The sequence below is a fragment of the Perca flavescens genome, chromosome 19 (genome assembly GCF_004354835.1).
Source record: "Perca flavescens isolate YP-PL-M2 chromosome 19, PFLA_1.0, whole genome shotgun sequence".
NCBI classification, from domain to species: Eukaryota; Metazoa; Chordata; class Actinopteri; order Perciformes; family Percidae; genus Perca; species Perca flavescens.
The window spans coordinates 28,754,483-28,780,980 of record NC_041349.1 but is presented as its reverse complement, the minus strand read 5'-3'; the positions used below and the strand labels follow the sequence as shown (position 1 = coordinate 28,780,980).

General features: G+C 41.7%; 1 protein-coding gene across 1 annotated transcript in view; it reads right to left on the bottom strand.

The window, feature by feature from the left end:
- Nucleotides 1-25,006, bottom strand: part of ache (acetylcholinesterase (Yt blood group)) — a 32,320-nt gene extending 7,314 nt beyond the window's left edge. Inside the window, exons 1-5 of the mRNA XM_028564215.1 lie at nucleotides 24,731-25,006; nucleotides 4,740-5,262; nucleotides 2,482-2,705; nucleotides 1,815-2,075; nucleotides 877-1,099 (exon numbers count right to left, since the gene is read on the bottom strand). Of these exons, the coding sequence (XP_028420016.1) occupies nucleotides 877-1,099; nucleotides 1,815-2,075; nucleotides 2,482-2,705; nucleotides 4,740-5,172 (1,141 nt within the window). The 5' untranslated portion in view covers nucleotides 5,173-5,262; nucleotides 24,731-25,006. The remainder of the gene's footprint in view (nucleotides 1-876; nucleotides 1,100-1,814; nucleotides 2,076-2,481; nucleotides 2,706-4,739; nucleotides 5,263-24,730) is intronic.
- Nucleotides 25,007-26,498: the final 1,492 nt, after the last annotated feature.

Sequence of the window (26,498 nt, the reverse complement as noted above, 5' to 3'; positions counted from 1 at the left end):
TTGGCACCTGAAGGAGTTGCACAGCCTTCGCTCTGTGTCTTTATCACTACACTATTGCTCTCATTTTCTGTCTGCGGTCACTTATCTTCCCCTCTTCCATTCTCCTCCTCCTCATCATCCTCTTGGATATTACCATCCCACCTGTTGATAGTAGACTCTTAGACTCTTATTACTAGACATCTTATTATGAGTTATGAAAGAATACATTGCACTCTGCAAGCGTCTTCCTGTGGTGCATTTCTGGATAGGCTTATCCTTGTGAAAACACATCAAAATGTTTGCTAGGGATGTAAACGTGACATTTCGGACTCTCAAGCTGGCTACACTACGTTTCCACTATAACCAATGAAACTGGCTACAGCTGGCACAAGAGCAGCGGGTAGTGGTGCGTACATGCTCTGCGGAGATCCAATCTACAAGCGTAGAAATAGGACAGACTTCTATTTATATTTTTAACGGCCGTACAGCACTTTTACACAGACATGGATCATAAAGTGTCTGTATTCCTTTTAAGTGAAACTACTGATAGACAGGAAATGCCTTAATGACTGTCACTGAGTGTATAGGCAGTTTGGGTTTGAGAGTTTCTGTTTTCATTTCTTGTTTCCCTAACCTGCGTCATTTGATAACAGCTGACAGTAGATTGACATTTCGCAGCGCTGTGCAAAAGCTTTCCAACTCGCCTGTGACTCACACAATCCTACGCCGTGTGTGCGCTGCAGGCGCAGCCAGTTAAACGATGCATCCGCTCCGCAAACGGTCTGCATACGTTACGCGTTCAAAGTAGCCAAAGCGTCATTGTGTAGTGACCTTAACAGAATTGTCAAATTCTGAAATCATATCAACAAATTCTTTCCCGCTGTGAGTGAGCTTCACCTTCCAGGAAGTCCTCTCTGGAGATCAGGCTGTCGTTGTCCTTGCTGAAGCCCGGAGCTCCGTACAGCAGGAAGTAGGAGCCCTCGTCCTGGTTGACCCCGAGCAGGATCTGAGTGTCTTTAAAGTTGCCAGAGCTGAGCATGGCCTCGGGAGTGTCTGGCAGGACCTCGCCATCCACAACAGGGACGAATGAAAACCGGAAGAGGGCTGACCACGGCAGGACCTGCTCAGAACAGGATGACAAACGGACCACTGAGTTGATCTGAGTGACTGTGAAATGACATGCAACAGACTCGTGCATCCAGGCCAGCCCTACAGTTCACTTACGTCTCACCCTGTGCTGTGTAGTCTGGTAGACGTGCTGCAACACGCTGCAGCGTTGCCAACTCCAATTCCAATGAAAGTAGCTAGCACTTGCTCCAAAAGGCGCTAAAAGTAGCTAGATAACTGCATGCGTTCATTTGCGTATTGTTGACGTCAGTCACAGAACAGTTTTGGCGGCCACAAGAGAGAAAGACTTCCCATGCTCGTCGGACAATACTAGCATCTTTTCTACAGAAAGTTGCCAGATTTGCAGACAAAATGCCAAACTTGAAGGCTTTTTCTTATGGTCAACAATTCTCATGAGAAGACCCAAACCAATAATGGGTTGGTCCATCTCTCAATACTTTCTGACTTCCCTACTCTGTCTGTCTTTCCCACTGAAGATGTAAAAACAAACAGATCACAAATATATAGTTTCATTTTTAGAGAGGCTCAGTCTTTCCTTAAACAGCTGGGCATTGCAGTTTTTAACAAACATTATTCAAACAGTTTGTTAGGGACTATTTCCAACGGCGGACTTATTTTGACTCAGTGTGTGGTGATGCCTGTGCATCAAGGCCTAAAAGAGGATGAAGTGAACTTCACTGACTGTTTCCTGACTGAGTCTGCATTACCTGCCACTCCTGGTCGATGAGCTCCTGTGGATTTTTACCGCGCAGACAGTCCACAAGCTCGGTGTCGTTGCCTCCGTTGCAGCCAACCAGTTTTCCCAGCAAGGTGGCCCGTTTACGGGCCTCTGCGGGACTGACCGAGGCCCAGGGACAGTTGGGGACCCCGCTCTGGAGGATGGCTCTGGTGAAGGTTGGCCGGCTGCCCGGAGACAAGAGGTGGAATCCAACTGAAGCAGCACCGGCACTCTCACCAAAGATAGTCACCTGTTTGGTAAAAGACAGCAAGGGTCAAAATGAGCTCTTTGTGTAGGAAGAATACCGGTGTTTCTCAAACTTTTTACACCACGTACCACTTCAGAAAACATTAGGCTCTCTAAATACCACCATTATGGTCCACGTTAAAATAGAGTAGCATAGGCCTACCCTAACCTATCTTGTCATCACAGCTCATTACTATGTTCATGAACGTGACTATGTAACATTAGCAAGCTTATACCATGGCAAAAAAAATGCTCAACTAATTTAATTTTGTTTAAAAAAATATATATCAGAGATTCCATCCCGTACCACTAGAGGGAGCTCAATCTAATAAAAGGGTACTAACCAGTGGTACTTCTACCACAGTTTGAGAACCAGTGGGATAGACAAATCAAAGCAGAGAGAAACTAACCTGTTTGGGGTTTCCACCAAAGAAATGGATGTTATCTTGTACCCACTGCAGTGCCATCCTCTGGTCCAGCAGACCCACGTTGCCGGGAGCCTCAGAGCTGCCGTGCAGAGCGAGGAAGCCGAAGGCACCGATCCGGTAGTTCATGGAAACCACAATGACCGTCTCACTGTGAGCTAGGTAACGGCCATCGTACACGTCCAGAGAAGAGGACCCACTGTAGAACCCTGGGAATGTTAAATATCACAGTGTGGTGTCAACTAGGGCTGGGCGATATGGAGAAAATCAAATATCACGATATTTTTGACCATATAACTCGATATTGATACCGCAACGATATTGTAGTGTTGACTATTGGTGTTTTCACAAAATATTTACACAATGAGATTTTTGATAAATAATCATCAGTAATGTGGATATAATGACTAAGTGGGTAAAGGCAAATAACACAACTGTTACAAGACATCACTTTACTGTAATGCAGCCTTTAAAACCAGGAAAAGACAACACTTTTGCCATATTACGATATCCAAAATCTAAGACGATATCTAGTCTCCGATCACGGTATCGATAAAAAAATCAATATATTGCCCAGCTCTAGCGTCAACCCATTGTAGCACAATCTCCCACAAACAGACAGAAGCTTTGCCTGTGGTTATAAATCCAAGACACAGTGTTTCAAGGATATGGACAGAGATGTTTAATATCTAGAGGTGTCCAATATCTTCAAATTTATAAGGAAACGAAAGACACTGTCATAGTCTGGATTGCATAGTCTTATTTTTCTGTATTTTTACTTTATAACCTGAAAATTGGTCAAATCTCTCCAGTAGTTGCAAACATCATTGACCATGATGTGGGGATGTTATCTAAACTCTACAGAAGTGTTGTCCAGGAGTGCCAAGCCCCTGTGATTGGTGGAGAGGCGGGTGTAAAGCAAATGTATGTCAGTACCCCGGCTTCAGTTGCCTCTGCAGACTTAATTCAGATCTTTGAATCAAGATCTTGCCACATCGGGCAAATAAATACTGTATAACATCCTACTTGCCCAAAAAGTTTCAATCATTTCTTTTGATCATTATCGTATCATAAATTACATTATCATTCTCTTGTCCCCCTCCCCTTGCCCATGTTGGAGAATGCTTGTTTGATGATTTTATTTAAACAAGCCGTTGGCCAATCAAGAACGGAGTTGGCACTAGTGACGCATGACTGGCGGCTGTCTTGATAGAAGAAGAAGAAGAAGAAGAAGAAGAAGAAGAAGAAGAAGAAGAAGAAGAAGAAGAAGATGGCTGCGTATGAGCTAAAGCGAAATCATTTTTTTAATGCATCCTGGAAGAAGGAGGCTCGCCTTTATATTACTTTTTTCTGTATAGGGTGGTAGTAAAAAATAAATAAAAAAATAATAATAATAATATATATATATATATATATATATATATATATATATATATATATATATATATATATATATATATATATATATATATATATATATATATACACACACACACATATACATATATACATACACACACACACACACACACACTATATTTTTTACTTATTTAACTGTCTAGTAAAGTTCAAAGACCGTGTTTGGAAAGTGCAATCCATATGTTTACATATGTTTATTACAGTATATAATAATTAAATAATCTAAATACTACTAAGTATGGTAAAGCCACATATTTTTTTTTATATTTCTGCAATCTGCACTTTAGTTCATAAGACTGTTTACACCAGGCTTGGTCAGTGCTCAATATACTACTGTGATTAAAGTAAGTTAAATAAATAAAATAATTAAAATAAAAGATGTCATTCATATAAATTCATGAATCACCTAATTTCATCATCACATACAGACCTGGCCTCCAGGAAAGAACAGTTTGTTTAATCTATCTAATATTGTGTTGTTCATACTATACAATGATTTATTGCTTGTCTTTGTTGAATAATACAGAAGACAAAGAGCTTAAAAAATAATCTATTTTTTAAAATTAAATCGCAATCACAATATTGGTGAAAAAAAACGCAGTTAGATTATTTTCCAAAATCGTTAAGCCCTAATTTTCATTGATCCATCATCGGCAGTAGAAAAACAACTACAAGGTTCAGTATACAGTAATCTTTTACGCTCCCTGCTGGAGTGCAAGCTGCACAACCTGGTGCACTGCTGACCCCATGTCTTCACTGGAAGAATAAGTCATGTCTGACTGATTTATATTTTGTCTCTTTGTGAATAAGTCGTGACCAAGTACCTCCGCCGTAGATCCACACCATGACGGTGAGATTGTGCGGCCTGGGTGAGGAGGGCACCCAGACGTTGAGGTACAGGCAGTCCTCGCTCATCTCTCTGTTGGGGTTCCACATCTCGCTGCCCTGGAAGCCTGGGTACGACGTGTCCACGAACTGGTAGCAGGCGTTGGGGTAGGCGTTGGCTTCGTACACCCCGGTCCACGGACGCTTGGGCTCAGCGCGACGGAAACGCTGCTTCCCTACCGGCGGCTCGGCGAAGGGGATGCCCAGGAAAGAGGTGACGTAGCTTCGGTCCATCACAGGCATGCGGATGCCGCGGACTCGACCGGTGCGCGTCTGAACGGTGAGGTCTGCCTCGCTCTGGGAGGAGCAGGCGGGGATGAGGAATGACAGGACCAGGATTGGGGAAAGGAGGAGAAGGAGCGAGGTCTGCATGACGGAGGCAAAGGCGGTCTGTGCGGCAGGAGCTGTGGTCGTGATTCCCTCTCCGATCAGGGTGGGCAGGGTCTCTGCTTCCCCTCAGCTCTACAGACAGACAGACAGACAGAGAGAGAGAGAGACTAATGTGATTACACTAAAGGAGAGTGATGGAGAACAGAGGGAGGGAGAAATCAGATGAGAAAACAGATGATAGGACAGAGGAAGGAGGAAGTGTCATCGAGGTAGATTCAGAGATTTGTTCAGACAGGCAAACAACTCAAAACCAAATGCTTATTTGGTGTAATATTGGTCACACATCTCTTAAAAACCACATTGAATCACATATTCTCTATTCAGATTTAAACCAGATCTTGAAACATTGTCTTGGTATCATTCAAAAAGATTCACCACCCAAAATATGATAGCAGAGGTGGCGAGTTCTTGCCTGGCCTGATTGAGACCGAATGGGCTGCTGCATGTCTTAACTGGTTGGTAGAGGTTTTTTATTTTTATTAACATTTGATTTTAGGAGAGGCAGGGCACGTCCAATATAAACTACTGGAGGAAACTCTAGTAGGTGTTCACATATCTGGATAAAAAGGGTTGTCCTAGAAGTTCCATTTTTAGGTAACCTAGAAATCTAGACACACCCTAGCGGCAGCAAATGTAATTTGCAGCCAGGGTCGTCTAGCAACTCTCCTTGCGAGCTGGAAAAACCAAACTCTAGTCAGGCCAATCACATTGTGTATAGAGTCGGTGGGCGGGCTTAACATAATGACGGCAGAGCTGCGACGGTTCCACGTGAATTCCCTGCTACTTGAAAACAAAGAAGATGGCTGCTGCTGCTGGCGAACAGTGGTCTTTCGAATCTGCTTTGGCCGCGACTCTGAAAGACTTTGAGTTGAGTTTTTCTTTGAGAAAAGAACAAAGAACGGCACTGAAGTCATTCTCAGAAAAGGAAGACGTGTTCGGAGTTTGGCCGACCGGATACGGCAAAAGTTTAATCTATCAACTGTGGTTGCTCTGGTTGGTTGTAGCGCTATCCTATTGCATGCAGAGGGAATTTGAAAGACAACAGTTTATCCCGCCCCTCGGATTGAGCCCTGCCAATGGTGAGAGACCCTTAGCAGAAAAACAGTCTGCTAAATTCTACATGATTTTCATTACGGATCCCAGCTGAAAACTGTAAAAATCGGTAGATTCCGTTTTGGTCCATTCTGGGCCAATCACTAATCAAGAAAAATATATTTTTCTAGTGGCGCCAAATCTCTGTGGGTGTGCCACACTAATAATTTCTATGTAAAAGATATAGATGATAATGAAGCTCAGACTTCCTCCTCATGTCTGACTAATCAATATACAATATGGAAAATAGATGCAAATCATGTATAAAATTTTGAAACAGAAATTATGTTTATCTAATGGATTATAACTGTGATGTGTTACATCAGACAATTCTCAACACACATCAATTCATTTTGATGCTTTTTAAAATGTAACGATTTGCTAGGAATCATTCATTTGGACAACAGAACATTATTGTAAAATGATATCACAACATGGTCATATAGTTTTTAAAATGAATATCTAATGGATGGATTGAACAGCATTCTTCCGGTTTTTGGATGATTTAGGCAGCTAGTTAAACATGTGTGAGGCGGGGCTTCTTCAGGACAACTACACACCCTGATGCAGGTTATCGGTGAATGTAGCTGTGTAGACGGGCAGCGGCTTCCCAGAAAAGCCTTATTAAATATTCAACACGACACCAAGACAACAGCAGTCTGGCGGTGTCTGGCTGCTCCACAGCACAGATAACATGACAGTGCTCCAGCAGAATCAAGCTGCTTCTGCTTATGTTCAGAAGGAACGGCTGTTGGGTAAACAACTCTGAAGGATCCAGTGTTCCATCACATCCCATAATATGACATGGATCCAGCTAAACGTACAGATCTGTGTTGTAGTACTCGAGATCGGCCTTGGTCTCGGGACCACTTTTTGAAGGTCTTGGTCTCGTCTCAGAATCCACCGCATTTTTACTCGGTCTTGTCTCAGTCTCGGATAAAGAGGACTCTGGATTTTATTTCAAGACTGGTCAAGACCTCAACTGCAGGGATTTCACTAAATTGCCCGTCTATCGTCTGATTTATGTTAACATCATTACTGTGATTGGATGTAAAACGTCCTGCTTCAAATTCAAAACACAGAACAGAAATTTCAAAAGGAGAAAATACTGGCTTTAGCAGAAAAGTCAGAAAAACTGTTATTTCAACTTAGGGTGTTTCCTTAATATCTGATGACACATTGTGGTCATTTTCTTAAATTAATACAGTAAATATATTACATATTGCACCTTTAAGGAACACCATAGAAAAAAATTATGCTGTGGTTTGGTATCAAAAACCTTTTAACGGAGATTTTTGCAAGATTGGATAGCGAGCACTTCTGTACTGGAAACCACTTCCCATTTTGTCAATATACCTAGAAAAGTCAGGACAGTGGGGTCAAGTTTAAAAAAAAGTTGGGACAAACATCATCACAAAGAAATACAATTGGGCTCACTGAATCCAAAAGTCTTGACTTTCCAGTCACACCCAATTTATGCAATTCCAAGACCGTTTAGGGACCCCGGCATGCAGAAATAGTCAACTACAGCCTTTTTACAATAGGCAGAAATAACACATTTATACAGCATGACAAAAACTGCATGGGTTTAGCATTAAGTGGGCATGTCTGTAAAGGGGAGCCTTGTGGGTACTCATAGACTGCATTGTCTTTCGGATATGTTGAGGTAAGAGGTCAGGGGACCCCTTTTAAAATGGCCATGGCAGTTTTTTCCCTTGCCAAAATTTTGCTTAAGTTTGGAGCGTTATTTAGCCCCCTTCCCAACAAGCTAGCATGACATGTTCAATGGATGCCTTAGGTTCTCTAGTTTATCTTCACACTAACTTTAAAACGGAGCCCCCTACAGCACCGAAATTGCCGGCGGTCCCGTGGGTCTCTTAATGTAGGACCTGAATGCAGTTTGCTCAGTGGAATGGAGTACCTTGGAGTAATCGAGAACACCAATGCTGAGACTCAGATAAATTCTCTATGCTGCTCTGCTCACACTGCACTGCTCACATACCCCAATTGTTTGGATTATTTGATATCATGATGCAATTTTTATCTACTTTACACAGTGTGTATTTCAAAACATTTGCAACATATCTGATTCACATCTTCCGCTGTTCTGATTCCATCTACAGATTTAAAAAAAGAAAAAGAAAAGTTTCTTATTTGTCATTGATAACATTATGGTTTCTCCTCAATATGTACAGAAAAGAATGAACTGTGTTGCTAGGGCGCCGTCGCTCTCAGACATACTAATTCATCTAAAATGAAGTGTTTATGCACATTTTGGATTGAATAACTTTCAAAGGTTAAGTATTTGTAACGGCATTTGCCGGAGGGACGCTGTCTGGAAATATTTTCGTCACGTTAAAATCACTCAATGAGAATCTTGCTGGAGTTACTACTTTGTGTCCGCTTTTGGGGGAACACCAGTGTGCAATAATGAAACGCTACTGCAATTGCTGAAATCTCTGTTACCAAGTTTCCACTGTGAAGGAGGGAACATATTTTCTTTCAGCGTGCAGACGTGTTAAAAGCCCCTCAGTACTCAACAACAAAGGCTGAGACAGGTGCGTGGTCATGAGGGAACTATAAAAAGGCATCCGAGTAAAACCCTGGTAAATGCCACACCGTTTGATGGATTAATGCGGCACTTACCAGATATGTATATCCACATACTATGGAACTTTATAACTCTAAGAGACCGTATGAAAATGTATAGGTTGAGGGTGCTGGGGGAAGGGACATTTTTTTTTTTGGCACCAACTTTTTGAAGTCTATTTTTATCATATTTAGTCAGAGGAAAAACTGAGTCTCATTCGGTGAGAGTCAACAAGTGTGTCTTAACCTTTAACCACCCAAATCTTAACAAGTGAATTTTTCCATTGGCGGGTGAAACTGTCAATCTACCTGTCACGTTGGCGGGTAGCCAGTGAGATATGAGTGATTTATTATTTGTTGTTTTTTTGCTACGGTTGTTCTTCATTCACATTTCAACCAATTTGCTTGGATTTGAGCTAAAAAAAATTGGTGGCACATTTCAGGGGTGAAGAGGCCGGCTGAAACAAGCAAGCACTAAACAGATGAGGATGATTCAAAGAACAGTAAAAAGAAGACCAAGTGGACAGTTAGCAACAATGGCAAAGTTCGTGAGAGGTAGATTTACGACAGCAGTAAATCATTAATAACTTGACAGCACTTAAATATGTATTCTTAAGTCCAACGATTCTTGCGCATTTCCCGTATTTCCCCTTTATTAGGCAAAACAAATTGTCTGGTAAAAAGCCTGTGTGGCTTTTAAAGCCAGTGGATTTTAAAATCCACCTGCCCTGCTAATAAGGGAATAAGGATATTCCCTTATATAAGGATATATTGTTTACAATGACACATGAACGTGACATGACACGTGAATTATATTTGGACTAGCGACAAAATAAAAACATCCTAAAGCGGAGGGAGCATTTCAATGAGCATTAGATTAGAGGTAGCGTTACATTGGCGTAGGAAAATTAACTGTTTGAAATTATTGAAGACCTGGAACACGATACTTTTTAAATTTAAGACTTTCTAAGGCCTACAATTATGAATTTTGAAAGGTTAGACTTTTTAAGACCGTGTGGAAACCCTGGATAGATAGAAGGGCAAATCAATGTAGATGTCAGTGGGTTGTTGAGCCCAGGAGTAAACTGCAGCGCTCTGCTGTCCTTGCACCTAATAAAAAGTAATTAAAGAAACATCCGTGTGGGCTCCAGTTTCCTCCTGGGCCCAGCTATGGACTGACATGCTGTTGGATATTATGCTTTCAACTACTAATCCTAACTGTGGCTTCCATACACAACTACAAACTCATTAGTTACTCAAGAGGATACACTTTATCTGCAGTGACATTTCTACAAATACCCACATTGTTACCAAGTCTGAACCATATGGAAAACTTCATATTGGAATCAGATTAGACTTCAAAGACATGACTTAAAGTGCTAATCTTATGCTCATTTTCAGGTTCATAATTGTATTTAGAGGTTGTACCAGAATAGGTTTACATGGCTTAATTTTCAAAAAACACCATATTTTTTTTTTGTACTACACATTGCTGCAGCTCCTCTTTTCACCCTGTGTGTTGAGCTCTCTGTTTTAGCTACAGAGTGAGGCATCACACTTTTATTCCATCTTTGTTGGGAGTCGCACATGCTCAGTACCTAGGTAAGGACTACTAGCCAGTCAGAAGAGGAGTATGAGGGCGTGCCCTGATAGTACCTAGGTAAGGACTACTAGCCAGTCAGAAGCAGAGTATGAGGGCGTGCCCTGATAGTACCTAGGTAAGGACTACTAGCCAGTCAGAAGCAGAGTATGAGGGCGTGCCCTGACAGTACCTAGGTAAGGACTACTAGCCAGTCAGAAGCAGAGTATGAGGGCGTGCCCTGATAGTACCTAGGTAAGGACTACTAGCCAGTCAGAAGCAGAGTATGAGGGCGTGCCTGACAGTACCTAGGTAAGGACTACTAGCCAGTCAGAAGCAGAGTATGAGGGCGTGCCCTGACAGTACCTAGGTAAGGACTACTAGCCAGTCAGAAGCAGAGTATGAGGGCGTGCCGTGACAGTACCTAGGTAAGGACTACTAGCCAGTCAGAAGCAGAGTATGAGGGAGTGCCCTGACAGTACCTAGGTAAGGACTACTAGCCAGTCAGAAGCAGAGTATGAGGGCGTGCCCTGATAGTACCTAGGTAAGGACTACTAGCCAGTCAGAAGCAGAGTATGAGGGCGTGCCCTGACAGTACCTAGGTAAGGACTACTAGCCAGTCAGAAGCAGAGTATGAGGGCGTGCCCTGATAGTACCTAGGTAAGGACTACTAGCCAGTCAGAAGCAGAGTATGAGGGCGTGCCCTGACAGTACCTAGGTAAGGACTACTAGCCAGTCAGAAGCAGAGTATGAGGGCGTGCCCTGACAGTACCTAGGTAAGGACTACTAGCCAGTCAGAAGCAGAGTATGAGGGCGTGCCCTGACAGTACCTAGGTAAGGACTACTAGCCAGTCAGAAGCAGAGTATGAGGGCGTGCCCTGACAGTACCTAGGTAAGGACTACTAGCCAGTCAGAAGCAGAGTATGAGGGAGTGCCTTGACAGTACCTAGGTAAGGACTACTAGCCAGTCAGAAGCAGAGTATGAGGGCGTGCCCTGACAGTACCTAGGTAAGGACTACTAGCCAGTCAGAAGCAGAGTATGAGGGAGTGCCCTGACAGTACCTAGGTAAGGACTACTAGCCAGTCAGAAGCAGAGTATGAGGGCGTGCTACACTAGCAGCTAGGCAAGCATTATAACGTGTGTTACAAAGTGACCACGTTTGTCTCTGAAGTAAAGGCGGGACTACAATAGGAGATGGTAAGTCCCTTTGGGGTGGACTTTGGGCTTTTATACTATGTAAACCGATTACATACAGTACACAAAAAAGATATATAACACAATAAATGAAAGGGAAAAAGCCAAAAAGCATAATATTATATATTAAGTATATTATTATACTGTAAGTTCTCTGAGAATCTCCTTTACACCAAAGCAAAATTGGTAACTTAACTGAAATTTCCCTAATCTATTTGATATCAAATCGGAAATGTATTTGAATCGGGGCTTTTCGAATCGCAATGGAATCAATTTAGGAAATCATTGGCGATACCCACCCCTAAACAGTTGTCAACTATTAAATTATTCTTTAACTATTTTTAGTTGGAGTCATTTGTTTATGAAATAAATAAAAGTTCTTTGATTCCAGCTTGTTAAATGTGAATATGTTCTAGTTTCTTCTCTCCTCTGTGACAGTGAACTGAATATCTTGGAGTTGTGGACAAAACAAGACATTTGAGGATGTCATTTTGGGCTTTTGGGAACCACTGATCCACATTTGTCACCGTTTTCAACTAATCGGTTTAATTGAGAAAATAACCGCCAAACATTGAAATAATTGACAATGAAAATAATCGTTAGTTGCAGCCCTACATATATCAGCTGGATGTTTGCTGTGGATGTAGGGTAATGTTAATATTGTGAGACATTTGTTTAGGTAAGACAATATGATGAGGCCGGATTTTCTCTGTCTAACTCAGCGAAGACAAAGAGAATCAATCTCCTCTTTAAATGTAATCACACTATCCATGTCGGAAGTCCGTTGACAATATTATCACCCTGTGTGTTTAAATGTGTATGTGGGACAGCGATAGGTGACATCACCAAAAATAGATTCTCCATACTAATATAGCACACACACACACACACACACACACACACACACACACACACACACACACACACACACACACACACACACACACACACACACACACACACACACACACACACACACACACACACACACACACACACACACACACACACACACCCCTGCCCCCTATCCCTTACAGCCCCTCCATGCTAATCCTGTCACTATGACAACCATACATTGCAAAACATAAACAAGAGCGTCCCAACCTGACAGGTGGGAGACAACTGTCTCCAGCCATTGTTGCGCATTCACAAGCAAACACAAAATGAGGTCTGGCACTGTGTTTTTGAGTTCAAGGAACAGTTAACTTCATTTCATTTTGTGTGCGACGTTTTATGTCCCTTCCCGAGACTATTCTGCAGAGCCACCGTCGCTGCATCCGGAGCTTTGCACCTCACAAAAGAAAAACGCCACGTACAGTGTTAGATGAAGTTAACTGTTGACACGACACAGTAACGTGAGCTATCTAAATTAGCTGGATACATTAAACCTCATTTGCTCTTACCAGTGTATCATTGTGTGTACTTCGTCCACAGCAATCCCACCAATCGGTTCCAAAACGTCCCAGTTAGAGAGGAAATGCCCTAAACATATGCTTTGCATATCTTTACAATCACTCCCCGAAAGAGCCAAGCAGGCCTGCCATTAACCTGGACATGTACTGTATTGTCGTTGATCCAGAGTAGTCAGACAGTGACCTTAATCAAGACCTGTTAGCTTAACTGCCAGTTATGTTTCATTATGTATTTCAGTGGTATAAGAGGCTGAAAATAGTCGTTCCCCCATTTCTATCTATTTCTATTTATTCAATGGTTTTGAATCGGTATCGATTCTGAATCGACTCCTCACCAAGAATCGTGATGAAATGTCGGTCTTTTCCTTTGAGGCTGTGGATTTATACACAACTGTAAAAGTCTTGTGTGTATCTTTTTTGTCAGATCATGCTTCTGGTGTGTGGAGGACGTCTGGTTTCTTGTAAGTCTATGTGGGCTGGCCACTTGTACTGTAGTACTATGTGCGCGACACAGTAAATGACTACTATACTATACCTGAAAACAATACCACATTTGTCTCAGACACAGTTTGGCCCCTACAGCTGCATATCCACACTGTGATAGAAATAGTGGTAGAGGAGACATGTCTGCTGTAGCACTGGACAATCTTAAAGGTCTGAGAATGTGGACTCACACATTCTGGATGGTGGACTTAGCTGTGGGCAACATGAAGGGCTGTCATTGTTTGCATTTCAGTACAGGGGGGGGATGGGGGAGCAGCAGGGTTACAGGCCTGCATGGGAGTACAACTATAACATTTGCAATTTGTAGTTTTCCGATGTTCCTGTTAGGGGTGCACGATGTATCGACTACATTTTTTTGCAATATCACGTTCCGAAAAGTATGCGATATTCGGATTGGAAGAGGAAACGTTAGTAGCCAAAAAGAATGCCTCTTCGCCAGTGTGGAAGAACTTTGGCTTAAAGCCAACATATGTTGCTCTAGCTAATACAGCGCGTAAGAGGCAATAGAACCAACCTCTTCTCTCGCTTCCAAAATAGGGCTGGGCGATATGGAGAAAATCAGATAATCACGATATTTTTGACCAAATACCTCGATATTGATACCGCAATGATATTGTAGTGTTGACTATTGGTGCTTTCACAAAATATATACACAATGAGATTTTTGATAAATAAATCTCCGGTAATGTGGATATAATGACTAAGTGGGTAAAGGGAAATAATAGAACAGTTACAACAGTCTGGTAAGTTCAGAAAAGGACATCACTTTAATGTAATGCAGCCTTTAAAACCAGGAAAAGACAACGCTTATGCCATATCACGATATCCAAAATCTAAGACGATATCTAACCTAGTCTTATACCAACGATATCGATATATTGCCCAGCTCTACTCAAAAACCACCACACTGTACGATGAGTTTATATAGTAGTAATATCCAGGAAAAAAACTATTTATTTAATTTATTCAGGTTCTACTGTAAATTCAAATAAACCCATTTGTTGTACGAAAACTTGTTGTTTTGATAGTCTGTTTAGATGTGTTTTCCCATAACTTGTTTTTACATATGTTTAAGAATGTCAAAATGGATATTGATATCGCAATATTCATGCTCAATATCGCAATATAACATTTTGTCAATATCGTGCAACCCTAGTTCCGGTTCACATGTTCATCTAGAGTACCTGCCGTCAAGAAAGTTAACACTTGTCAATGGAGAGTGGCCAGACTCTCTGGACAAATGAAATGTACCAGAGTCTGGTAGGACCAGGTAATGGGAAAATAGGGTCCAGGTTGAAAATGACCCTTCAGGAAGAGATTGAAATAATGTTACTGACTCAGCCAACCTGATTTCCGCTGCCTAGTGTAATTCGCCTTGCCTTGAAAAATTGCTGTGGATGTTTACATGCCATCCATCCCTCCGCCATGGGCGCAGACCCAGCCATGTTCCACCCTACTGTTTTGTATTCTAACAATTCCTACAACATGAAGATAAGTCATAACGGGTGACATCACAGACACTGGGTCCATGTTGGTGAAAATCAAGGGAGGACCTCATGTAAGAGAGAGGGAAAGGGGGAGGAAAACAGGGAGGGGGGGTGTTTGCATCGCAATTATTTATAGCAGTGACAGCTGCGTGGCGGGAACAACAGTGAAAGGGGGAAAAGAGAGGAGGGAGAGTGAGGCTGCTGGGAAGTAGAGTAGAGAGAATAACAATGCTGGGGGGGAAAGAAGAGAGGGAAGGATGGAACCTCCTCTTCTCTGCTTCTCTTCGTGGTTGTCCGATTCATCCACCGACCCTTGTAGGGCTGGCTCAGGTTGGCCTTGGACCAGTCCTTAGATATGATGCTATAGCTCTAGACTGCCGGGGGACTTCCTTAGATACACTGAGCTCCTCTCTCCTCTCTCTTTCCATCTGCGTGCATTCATGTCCCAGAAATGCTTGTCCCTAACTTATCTCCGGGGAGCTTATTCCGCGGAGCCCTTATGTTTTCTCGCCTCGCAGATTTCCTTGGATTGGGGTGGCACATAAATCATGGTTGCAGCTGTCGCTATGCCCCGCAACACCCTACTATGCCCTGCTATGATCGACAATGTCCTGCCATGCCCCGCAATACCCTACTACGCCCGACAACGCCCTGCTATGCCCCGCAACGCCCTACTAGGCCGTGCTATGATCGACAATGTCCTGCAATGCCCCACAACACCCTACTAGGCCCTGCTATGCCTTGATCTGCTACTCTTCATCATTCCAACGGCTATAATTATTACGAATTATATTTCTCTATATCTGTATATCTGTATCAGTGTCTCTGTGTCCCAAACGGCAGCGACAGATGGCCGCCCACCAAGAGCCTGGTTCTTTCTGAGGTTTCTGCCTGTAAAAAATGGCGTTTTCCCTCGCACCTGTCGCACCAAATGCTTACTCGTGGGAAATTGTTGGGTCTTTGTAAATGATAGTGTGGTCTAGACCTAGTTTATCTGTAAAGTGGCCTGAGACCACTCCGGTTATGATTTGACACTATAAAGAAATTGACTTGAATTGAACTGGTGATGAGCCAACAGGTTCTGGGAGCAGTGAAAGGCCTGCTCATACTATGCATGTACAGTACAGTGTGCTATATACCCAAGTTTGACAGATGTTCAGTCCTTTACCATCCGTTTCCATGAATGCTGCAGTGTGGTTTGTTTGGAGTGAGAAGATAATTTATGCCAAACAGTGAGAGGTTTTAAGGTGGGAGGATACAGATGTTGACATCGAACAGTGAGCAGTTCCTCAAGCTTGGAATAAACCTAAATTAAAATGATAAAAATATTGGCAATAGTCTACTGGCACTACATCACAATTCCTGCAAATGGCACAATCCACAGGATATCACACTGTCAGACATATTTCATCCCTGTCTCCTAAAAAATGACTTTCCCAGACAACTGAACTGAATTCTAAATTGTGTTTTCTGGGAAACGTATTTTCAAGCGGCCAGAGCACATTGTGGAACAGTCGCTGTTTTTTGGGCATTTTATGCTGCTGAAGATGTGAAAGGGGAGAGAGAGGTGGAATGACATGGGTGACAATGCGTTAGTACATGGGGGGCATGATCAACCAGGTGAGCTATGCAGGCACCCAGACGGTCGCTGTAAAAGTAAGTAAGTTTGTTGCATGAATTAGGCCAAGTTACGTACGTAAGTCAACATAATAAACACTCAGTTTTGTCTGTAGTGAGTATGCCATGGACACCACTTTCTATTGTGCAATTTTCTGGCCACAAGAGTGGATACATTTACACACTCATTTGGACACTCAAAATGGCAGACATTAAACATAGTGCACTATATACTGTAGAAAACAAAGTGGAGTGATCTCCGACACAGCTGAAGAAAGCGATTATGGGTGTTTTCCAAAATGTTGAACTATTCCCTTTAAACGCACCAATGTACCAGCAGCCGTACTTCAACTTGTGACTACTTCTGAAGGTGATCCCCAAGAAAAGAAGGGGTTCCAGTGGGTGAGGAAATAAAGAGAGGAGGGCAGAGGGAGACTGGGTGGGAGGAAATGTGTCACTTCTCAAATTAGACTGGAGGAATTTGTGTATGAAGTTCACAGGAGGATTTGGTTTCACTGGGGGCGGGTGCAAGTAATGGGTCTCTCAGGATATAACACTGGACAGAAAAGTCAGTGGAGGGCTGCACAACTACGGTCGAAAAAATAATCACAACATTGAGATCACGATTATTATATAGACATTTGAATAAAACAGAGCACTGCTTTCGATTCCCTGTTCTGCTAAATTCGTGGTAGTCTCGCATTGCCAGACCTACTGTATCTCGCGCTGTGGAGTAAGGCCTGGCTACGCCACACGTGCATTCTGGGATAGGAGGAGAAAAAAAATCTGCTCTGGGTTGTTTGCAACTTTTGGATTTTATGGGTCTAAATTTAAAATTGCTTTTTTTATCCAACACTTTTGTCGTTTTTTTTTGTTTTTGTGAGTTTTCAATGAAAGTAGTTTACTGATCATTTATTTTACTTGTTAAGAGCGTTGCATGGAATGATCCACGTTACAATCTGGTTGGAAGAAAATTTCTAACATAGAAACTTTTTCAAAATGGGTCAAATTTGACCCGAGGACAACAGGAGGGTTAAACCAATCACAATTTACTTGGGAGGCACTAAGCTCCGGACGCAGCGACGGTGGCTCTGCTAAATAGTCTCTGGAAAGGACTTGTTTTGGTGGAACATTTGTACAATGCAAAAGAAAACTTAACTGTTGACACAATAGAGTAACGTATATTTAAATGAGCTGGATACATGGTTAAACCTCATTTACTCTTATACCAGTGTATCGCTGCGTGTACTTCCACAGCAAACCCACCAATTGGTCCCAAAACTGTATATCTTTACAATCATTCCCTGAAAGAACCAAGCAGGCCTGCTTTGTTGCACCATCCAAATTGTCTTCAAAAAGACCCGAATATTTGAGTATTCGGACACAAACAAATTCTGCATGTTGTTCTGTTGGGATTGAGCTATTACCAGAAGTCTGCTAGGATATAATGACAAAGTGGGTGAAGGCAAACAATAGAACAGCTAGAACAGTCTGGTAAGTTCAGTAAATGACATCACTTTACTGTAACGCAGCCTTTAAAACACTTGTCAAACTCAAGGCCCGCGGGCCAAATGCGGCCCCTTGCAAATTTTGATCCGGCCCGCGTATCAATTTAGTTTCACAATAAATTTTGGCCCCGCCTAGCTGTGCGCCACACCAGAAAGCCAGGAAACTGTTATCAAACTCCAACTGCTTGACTCTCAGAGCAGAATTTGCTCAAATTTACCGACTTTGAGACTCAAAAATTCCACCATAAGCAGAGTGTTTTCATATTCACAACAACAATGTAATCAATGTTTTGCTTGAGCGAAACTCAATGATGATGAAACTGAAAAAAGAAATAAAGTGACAAAAATGTCTGAGAAAGCCACAAAAAAGTCACGCATTTTAAACGTCAATATCACAGTCAATCGTGTTTATTTAATTGTGGGAAGCCAAAATAAAAAACAACTATATATTTATTAGAGATGCACCGATAGACCGGCAGGTTTTCTGGTCAGTCTGACATATGCCGATTTCATGCCGGTAAACGCTACAATTAACTGACAACATAAGTTATACGAGTTCCAGTTCTCAAGGACGAATTTAAAACATAAAAAAGGAAATAATTTCCAACATTCTGTTATGGAACAAAGTGAACATTGATTTGAATAAAAAAAAAAAAAAAGGCACAACTAAAAAAAGAGAATGACATTTACATTTTAAAGTGCAGTTTTCTACTGATATTTTCTTTCAACTAACACAAAAAAAATCTCTGAGTGTCTTTCGTGATGTGTAAATTGCGCCAGTTGATATTGCGATAAGAAAACAATATCTTGTGCAGCCTTGATTTAAAGGCCGTCGGGCTCCAGATGATTGCAGAATGGTAATATGGAGAATCAGCCCATACAGCTACAGTATAAACTGAGTTGTTTTTTTTTCCCCTGCCCACTCCAACATGAAACTGTTCACGGTTTTCTATCCTGACACTTAACCCACCCACAGGCTCTGCAGGTTACATCAAACACGGCCCCTAAAGTGCTATCACAAAGTTTTCACATGGTATCAGCTTAGGTCTGCAGCAACACTGTTGTTATAATGATAGCTCCATCGGTCTGCTATCACGGTCAGGGATTATTGGCCCTGGCCGGTTACCACGGCCAATATTTGGTGATTTGCAGATTATCTGTTACGGTGTTGTATTTTACGGATAACCGGTAAAGTTAATTTATTAAAAAGTGCGCTACTTTGGCTCTGCTACAACTCTGTAAGCAGTCTGCAACACTTGCAATCAAACGGTTAGCGTGTTAAACCTTCAGGGAGCTATTTTGGCTTTTATTTTAATTTTTTTTGACTGTGTATTATGTTTTAAAGTTTCAGTTTTATTAAGTTATATTTTTAGTTCCAAATATCGGTTATATTAACGAATAATTATCAGTATTGGTATTGGCCCTGAAAAAACAGTATTGGATGATCCCTAATCACGATTATATGAAAACATACTTACTTATTTAACTAAAAGGTAAAGGTACTTTATTTGTCACATACACGTACATGTAGCGAAATTCATTCTCTGCATTTAACCCATCCCTCAAGGGAGCAGTGGGCAGCCAATCACAGCGCCCGGGTACCAACTCCAGATCTGAGCCAGTGCTTTGATTAAGGGCACTGCCTGGAGAACCTAGTCCATGTTTTTGATGGTGGGGGAAACCGGAGCACCCGGAGGAAACCCACGCAAACATGGGGAGAACATGCAAACTCCACACAGAAAGGCCCCGGAACCACCTGGATTGGAACACAGAACCTTCTTGCTGTGAGGCCACAGTGCTAACCATTGGGCCACCATGCTGCCAACTACATACTTATTAGATGATAATTTCACTTTGATATATGGGTCATGTAGGGCCCTCTCACGCTGTGCAAAATAGGCAGCAAAAGTCAATATGGGATACCTATGGAAGAGGATTAGTGCCAATGTGAAAAATTTATTTAAATTCTGAGTTTAAAGTCAGAATTCTGAGAATACTCAGAATTCTGACTTTATTCTTAAAATTTTGACTTTCTTCTCTGTCAATGATGATATACAATAAATGAGAAAATGCGTTGGGGATGTTAATGTTATTTTTTTAAAGAAAACTACAGTAGTAAGGTTACTTGATGGGGTTGTACATCTGTTTGTGTCTCCACAGGCCCAATATTTTAGACCCATTCCAGAAGAGACCTGTAGGAAACCTACCAATGCTTGAATACATTTTCAAAGAAGAAGAGACATGATATGATGCAAAACGCGGTAGACCTGAACAGACCCAAAAACAGTGAGCACTGGCAGGAGCTTGATGATGATCCACCCCGGTGGATAGGCCTGGAACAATTATTACATAATTGTCTAAATGTCATTTTTTTCTCCATAATTGCCGTTTCTTGGTTTAACTACAATTAACTGATAACATTAGCTAAGGTCTTAAGGCGTGTGAATGGTAATTGTTGATTTTGTTTAGATATGCCAAATATAATTATCTAAATGATTATTGGTCAGACTGTATATATTTTATATATATATACAGTATATATATATATATATATATTATTTTCAATTGGCACCCTATACACGTTCATAGCAACAAATATGATAAGGGGGGGAAACGGTTAGCAAAAATGTTTTATGATAATAAAAGAGGTGTTGTTACTTACTTGTTATTACAGTATCTGGGTCACATGACAGTGATAGATGTATCCTGGGATTCATTCAATTCACTTTATTTGTTTGAAATTTTATTTTTTTAAATTTGACTGAAAGAGACAATTATATTGTTAATTGCAATTATTTCTGAGACTATTAATTGTACAGCAAAACTTGGAAGTTGTTACAGCACTAGCGGAGCTGCACTCTTTAGAACGTTCCATTGCAAGCTGCAGTTCAGTCATGGATGCGTTAAGTTCTAAAGAGTGCAGCTCCGCCATCTTGGAGTGAACGCAACACAATGTTTTACTGAGTTTCACCTCTTGGTACTTCCATACTCTTTGGCTGGGAGCTTCATGGAGACCGCTTAAGTTAATGTTAGCTGCCCTGCAGCGGTCAAGAGTTAGCTTTGACGTCATAAATACCTTCTAACAGCTGTATTCTCAGTAACATGATAATCTGCAAGAAACAGCTTGCTTTAAAATCACTAAAATAGTAGTAACAGCACGGTCTGGCTTAGTTATCGATGCCGTTAGCATTGTCGCTAATAGAGGAAGACTGACAGCTCTAGGTCATACCATCCCTGTGACGATGATGATGCAACAACCGTCGGCCGTACGTCCGCTCTAATATTCGACATTAGATATTGGACATATTGACACATGGACCACGTTGACTCTCCTGCTGCCAGAAATACGATTATAGATATAAATAGATTCATCTGCTGCTTAAAATAGTCCACAACAAATGCACTATTTTCTCCTGTTTGAGTGATGTTTGCTTAACTCTACAGTGTCCCGCTGTTTTAGCCTTTGTTTTTTAAAGAAAACTATATATTTATGATACATTTTCAAAGATTTACATCTTCAATAGGAACCAATGGGCTTAAGATTCAGTGCCACGGACAGGAATTCAGAGCCGCTGCTTAAAATAGTCCTCGACAAAGCACCATTTCCTCCTGTTTGAGTAACATTTGCTGAATATTAGAGTGGCTATCTGCTTTAGGAAATTACTGAGCTTGGTTTAAGATGTACACCTTCAGTAGGAACTAATGCTGGGTCTGAGTGTCACAGACAGGGAAGTCAGAGAAGTATGTCAAAGTATTGAGATACAGGCTAACACATTGTTGTTGTTGTAGATTATTTTTGGGGGGCTTTTTTCCCCCTTTATTTCAGAGTGACAGTGGATAGACAGGAAAGGTGGGAGAGAGATGGAGGATGACACGCAGCAAGGGATTCGAACCTGGTCCGCTGCAAAGGACTCGGCCTAAATGGGGCGAACGCACGCTCTTACTGGGTGAGGTAGAGGTCGCCCCTAACGCATTGTTGGTTTTAATCTTATTATGGGTTTTGTTGACAATAATAAAAATATAGAATCACACCAGCCCTAACTTTAATCATGCAGGTAGAGCTGGATATAGAAAAAAAAAAAAAAAAAATCAAATATCACGATATTCTTGACAAAAATACCTCAATGTCCATATTGTGGCGATATTGTAGGGCTGACTATTGGTGCTTTCACAAAATATTAACACAATGAGAGTTTTGATAAATAATCATAAAGAATGTGGATACACTGACTACCACACATGCACACCAATAGTCCAATATTATTCTGAAAATGACAATATTCAGAATTTGATACAGCTCATGTAAACGGCACATTCCGAATAAGGCCTTTGTCTGAATCTTACATTTTCTGATTAAGACATGTGGGACATTGCGGTATTATTCAGGTTTTAGAGGCATTCTTTGTAAATGTATAGAGCGCATTCGGAATCATCACCATGCAGACCTTTTCAGTTGAAGGAATGAAACAGGAACGCTGTGTTTGCACGGTCCAACAAGTCCGCCGCCGCTGGTAAACTTTGAAAAAAAAAAAAATCATATTTTGCACTGCTGCATGCAAATGGGAATATTAGTGGAATATTCACTCTCTGCCATGTAAACAGCTTAGTCGGAATATCGTCTTTTTTGGAATAAGGGCAAAAACCGGAACATAATTTTCATGTAGGCCTAATCGTAGTAAATGACTAAGTGGGTACAGGCAAATGCAATGCTAGAAGCGTAGGCTTAATTTGCTCAAAAGTGGAGATCTCAACCACCCCCCCTCACCCAATGTTGAACCTAAAGTTACGCCCTTGGCTAGAACTAAGGTGAGTTCAAAAAATGACATCACTTTAATGTAATGCACCCTTGAAAACCAAGAAAGGACAACACTTGTGTCGTATGACGATATTACGATATCCAACAATATCCAGCCTCATATTTCGATGTCGTTATGATATTGATATATTGCCCAGCCCTACATCTCAGCGCTGTCAAACCAGAACCACGGAGTGGAACTGCTCCCCAGAGGGCAAAAAATGCAGAGTCAGAATTCACTTACGGATATTACCCCTTGTACAGAAACTACATGCAAATACAACTTTTAATAAATGAGTAAAAACCTGCAGCATTGATTACACTTTGGCGGTCGCCCCAGTGAGAATGCAGATAAGGAATGTGCACTGCCAGCTGCCAAACCTGCACTAACTGTTATGACTTACAGAAGCAATAAATCAAGGCTACAGTGGACTGCAGCAGCGGCAGCAGAGAGGGGGGAGAGGAGGGACCATTTCTTTTAACCCCACATAACGAAACGGAAACACTAATATATCATCAACTAGCCTCTCTGTATAGCTCATCTCATCTGTCCACTGACAACATGCAGCATCCCTGAAAAGCCCGGGCTGTTATGCAATATGCAACACAGGACTGATCTGCCACTGCAGACAGAGCTGTTTGGGCGTCTGAGAGATTAATATGCAATTTGAGAGAGCACGGCTTCTGTAATGAGATAATTGTCACAATATAGGCTACAGTAGCCTACTATACAGGCTGGCCGTATGCAAAATGCCTCGGTCAGTAATAGCAACGTTCTCAAGCAACACTATTGCCATTGGTTTAAATATCATTTAATTTAAGTAATGTGCATTTATTAAAACCAAACACTGGGCGATGATGTTAATTTTGAGACAGAACCATTCAGAAATATAAAATATTATTAGACATTAGATTAAAAGGCCTCAGTATTATGAACAGCTGCGGTTAAAGCATTTAAACAGCAACAACATGCAGATTATTATTTTTTTTTTCTCCTGGTAATGAAATGGAGACAGACAAAGTGGACGTGTGTAACGAAAGAAGACACCAACAACACACACACACAGCAGCCACATGCGTCTCGCCATCGAGTCGGCGTCACACATCGATTTCCCCGAACACTCTCCTCCAGCTACAACCCATATCCTGCACATATCCCATATAGCCTGCAGTAGCATATATGTCGCACAGGGAGATTCATTATTTAAACAACTTAATGTCCCTTTCTCGGAAAACATATATCGGCCCGTATATGTGGCACTAAATGCAATTTTACAAGACGTTCGCCTGCTATTCCCACAAGCTTAGTTACAAGACAGTTTCACTCGAACCCATTATTTTTCAGAGGCTATCTGTAAGCCGATAAGACCCACTACTCCTATCGATTTATGGTTGACATCCAGCCATATTACGTGAGCCTTGTAGATTCGCTGATACGCGAGGGAACCTTAAATTGCCAGTACGTTCATTGGGATTTGGCGTGGCGCTCTGTCCATGTTGGAGCACCGCACGTACACACAGTCTGAGCTGGTACTGCATGGTTCTGTGGAGCCGGAGAAATGGCTAGTAACCATGGCTACCGTTGATGTAGCAAAGATTAAAGGGCATCGCGTCAGTCATGCACGAGACACGTATTGTTAAAACTGCACGAGCTACGTGGGGTTTGCGCGGGTTCGCGGTGTACGGACTGAATGGAAGCAAATACAGACCCAAGTACTGTTGAAATTCAGTGAAAGGTCGGACACCAGTGTTTCTGTCTTACCTGGCTATAGCCCTGCGGAGCAAACAAGAACCTAAGACTAATTTCTTCCTTGTCTCGCTCTGCTGGGACAGCAAACAGCGACGCCGGACTGTGGTTTGTGGGCGTATGGAAATGTTTCCTGAGAGAGAGGTGTCTCCGGTCGGCTGTCAAAGACGTAATGTCGGTAATGCCTCCTCCCAGCAGCAGCAGCAGCAGCAGCAGCACGTTTACTGAACATTCGCTCGCCGGACCGAAGCAGTGACGGTAGGGGGAGACTGCTGCTAATAAATACTGCTAGTAAACATAGTACGGACAGTTGCTCTCGCGAGAACACAGGCTACGTTCGATTCTCAGTAGCCTACGGAAATGCCTATGGTGCCAAATTCCCCTTTACCTCTACTGTAATCCATTGATTGTGAAAAAGAAGAAAATAAGTGCATTGTGTCCCCAGTTTAATTGTCATAAGGCATTGTATAGTAGCAAATACTACAAACATTCAATGGTAAAAGGCATTAGGCTATGGCTCTATACTGTAGCCAACAGTGAATCCAACAGATAGCCTAAAGAAAGTGTTGGAAATAAAGTCAGCCAACTGGCACCTTGAATAAAAAAATAATTAAAAAAAAATACAATACAAAATGGAGCACAAAAACGCTTAAAATGTCAATCAATATAATAAAATAAATAAATAAATGTTGTAGTGTCATGTACAATTCTAAATAGCAAAGATACAAAAACCCACAACATTTTACACAAAAACTGCTGGTTGTTGATTAATTCACGTATATCACAACTATTATGTTATTATGTGACTGTCAAACAATAACTCAGTCAGTAATGTTAATATGCAAGCACAGAGTATACAGGCTCTGATGTTGCCACTATAGAAGTGTCTATGCCTTGATTGGTTCACTATATATATGTTGGGACACTGTGGCGTTAGAAAATGTCCTTTAACAGACCAGTGACAGGTCTGGTACATTGGCCAGGTCGATGTCAATTCTTTTTCCTGGTATCACAGCTCTGCCCATTCCTAGCAGCACCATTTTTGGTTTCGTTGGCCACTCAGGGGTTTTAGAGAGGTGGTATCATGAAAAAGTAACATTAATACATACCCTCCGCTGCGGATCTGCCAGGGCTGTTGCAATAAGGGAATTAGATGGGTTTTATCCTTTACTCCCCACCTCCCTTAGCTGTGCCTTTGCCTAAAAATAGCATCCTTGTATACCAAACGTTGGATCAAGCTATATCTTAAATATGGAAGTGAGTGCAACTTGTAGCCTTTTGTTAGACCCTCCCTGCTTGGTAAATATACATGTTGTTTTTTTAAACCCCAGACCCCCTGTAGCGCATGTGTCAAACTCAAGGCCCGCGGGCCAAATCCGGCCCGTTGCAGATTTAGAACCGGCCTGTATATCAATTTGGGTTCACAATACATTTTGGCCCTCCTAGTTGTGCGCCAAACCAAAAACACAGGAAAGCGTTTTTTTAAACTGCAATTACCTGACATTCAAAGCAGACATATGGCAGACTTGCCGACTCTGAGACTCAGAAATTCATATTTCATATTCAGGCTGTGAAACAGGTTGTTGTTGTTTAAAAAAAAAAAAAAAAAAGAAAGTGTCATTGTTCGCTTGATTTGCTAAATTCTATGGCTAAGCAACTCTTTTTATGACTTGTGTAGGGCTTCATGTCAACAAAAATGCGGCAAAAAGCATACAAAAATGTTGGGAAAAGCAACAAATTTACAAAAAGGTGACAAATGTCTGAGAAAGCCACAAAAAAGTCG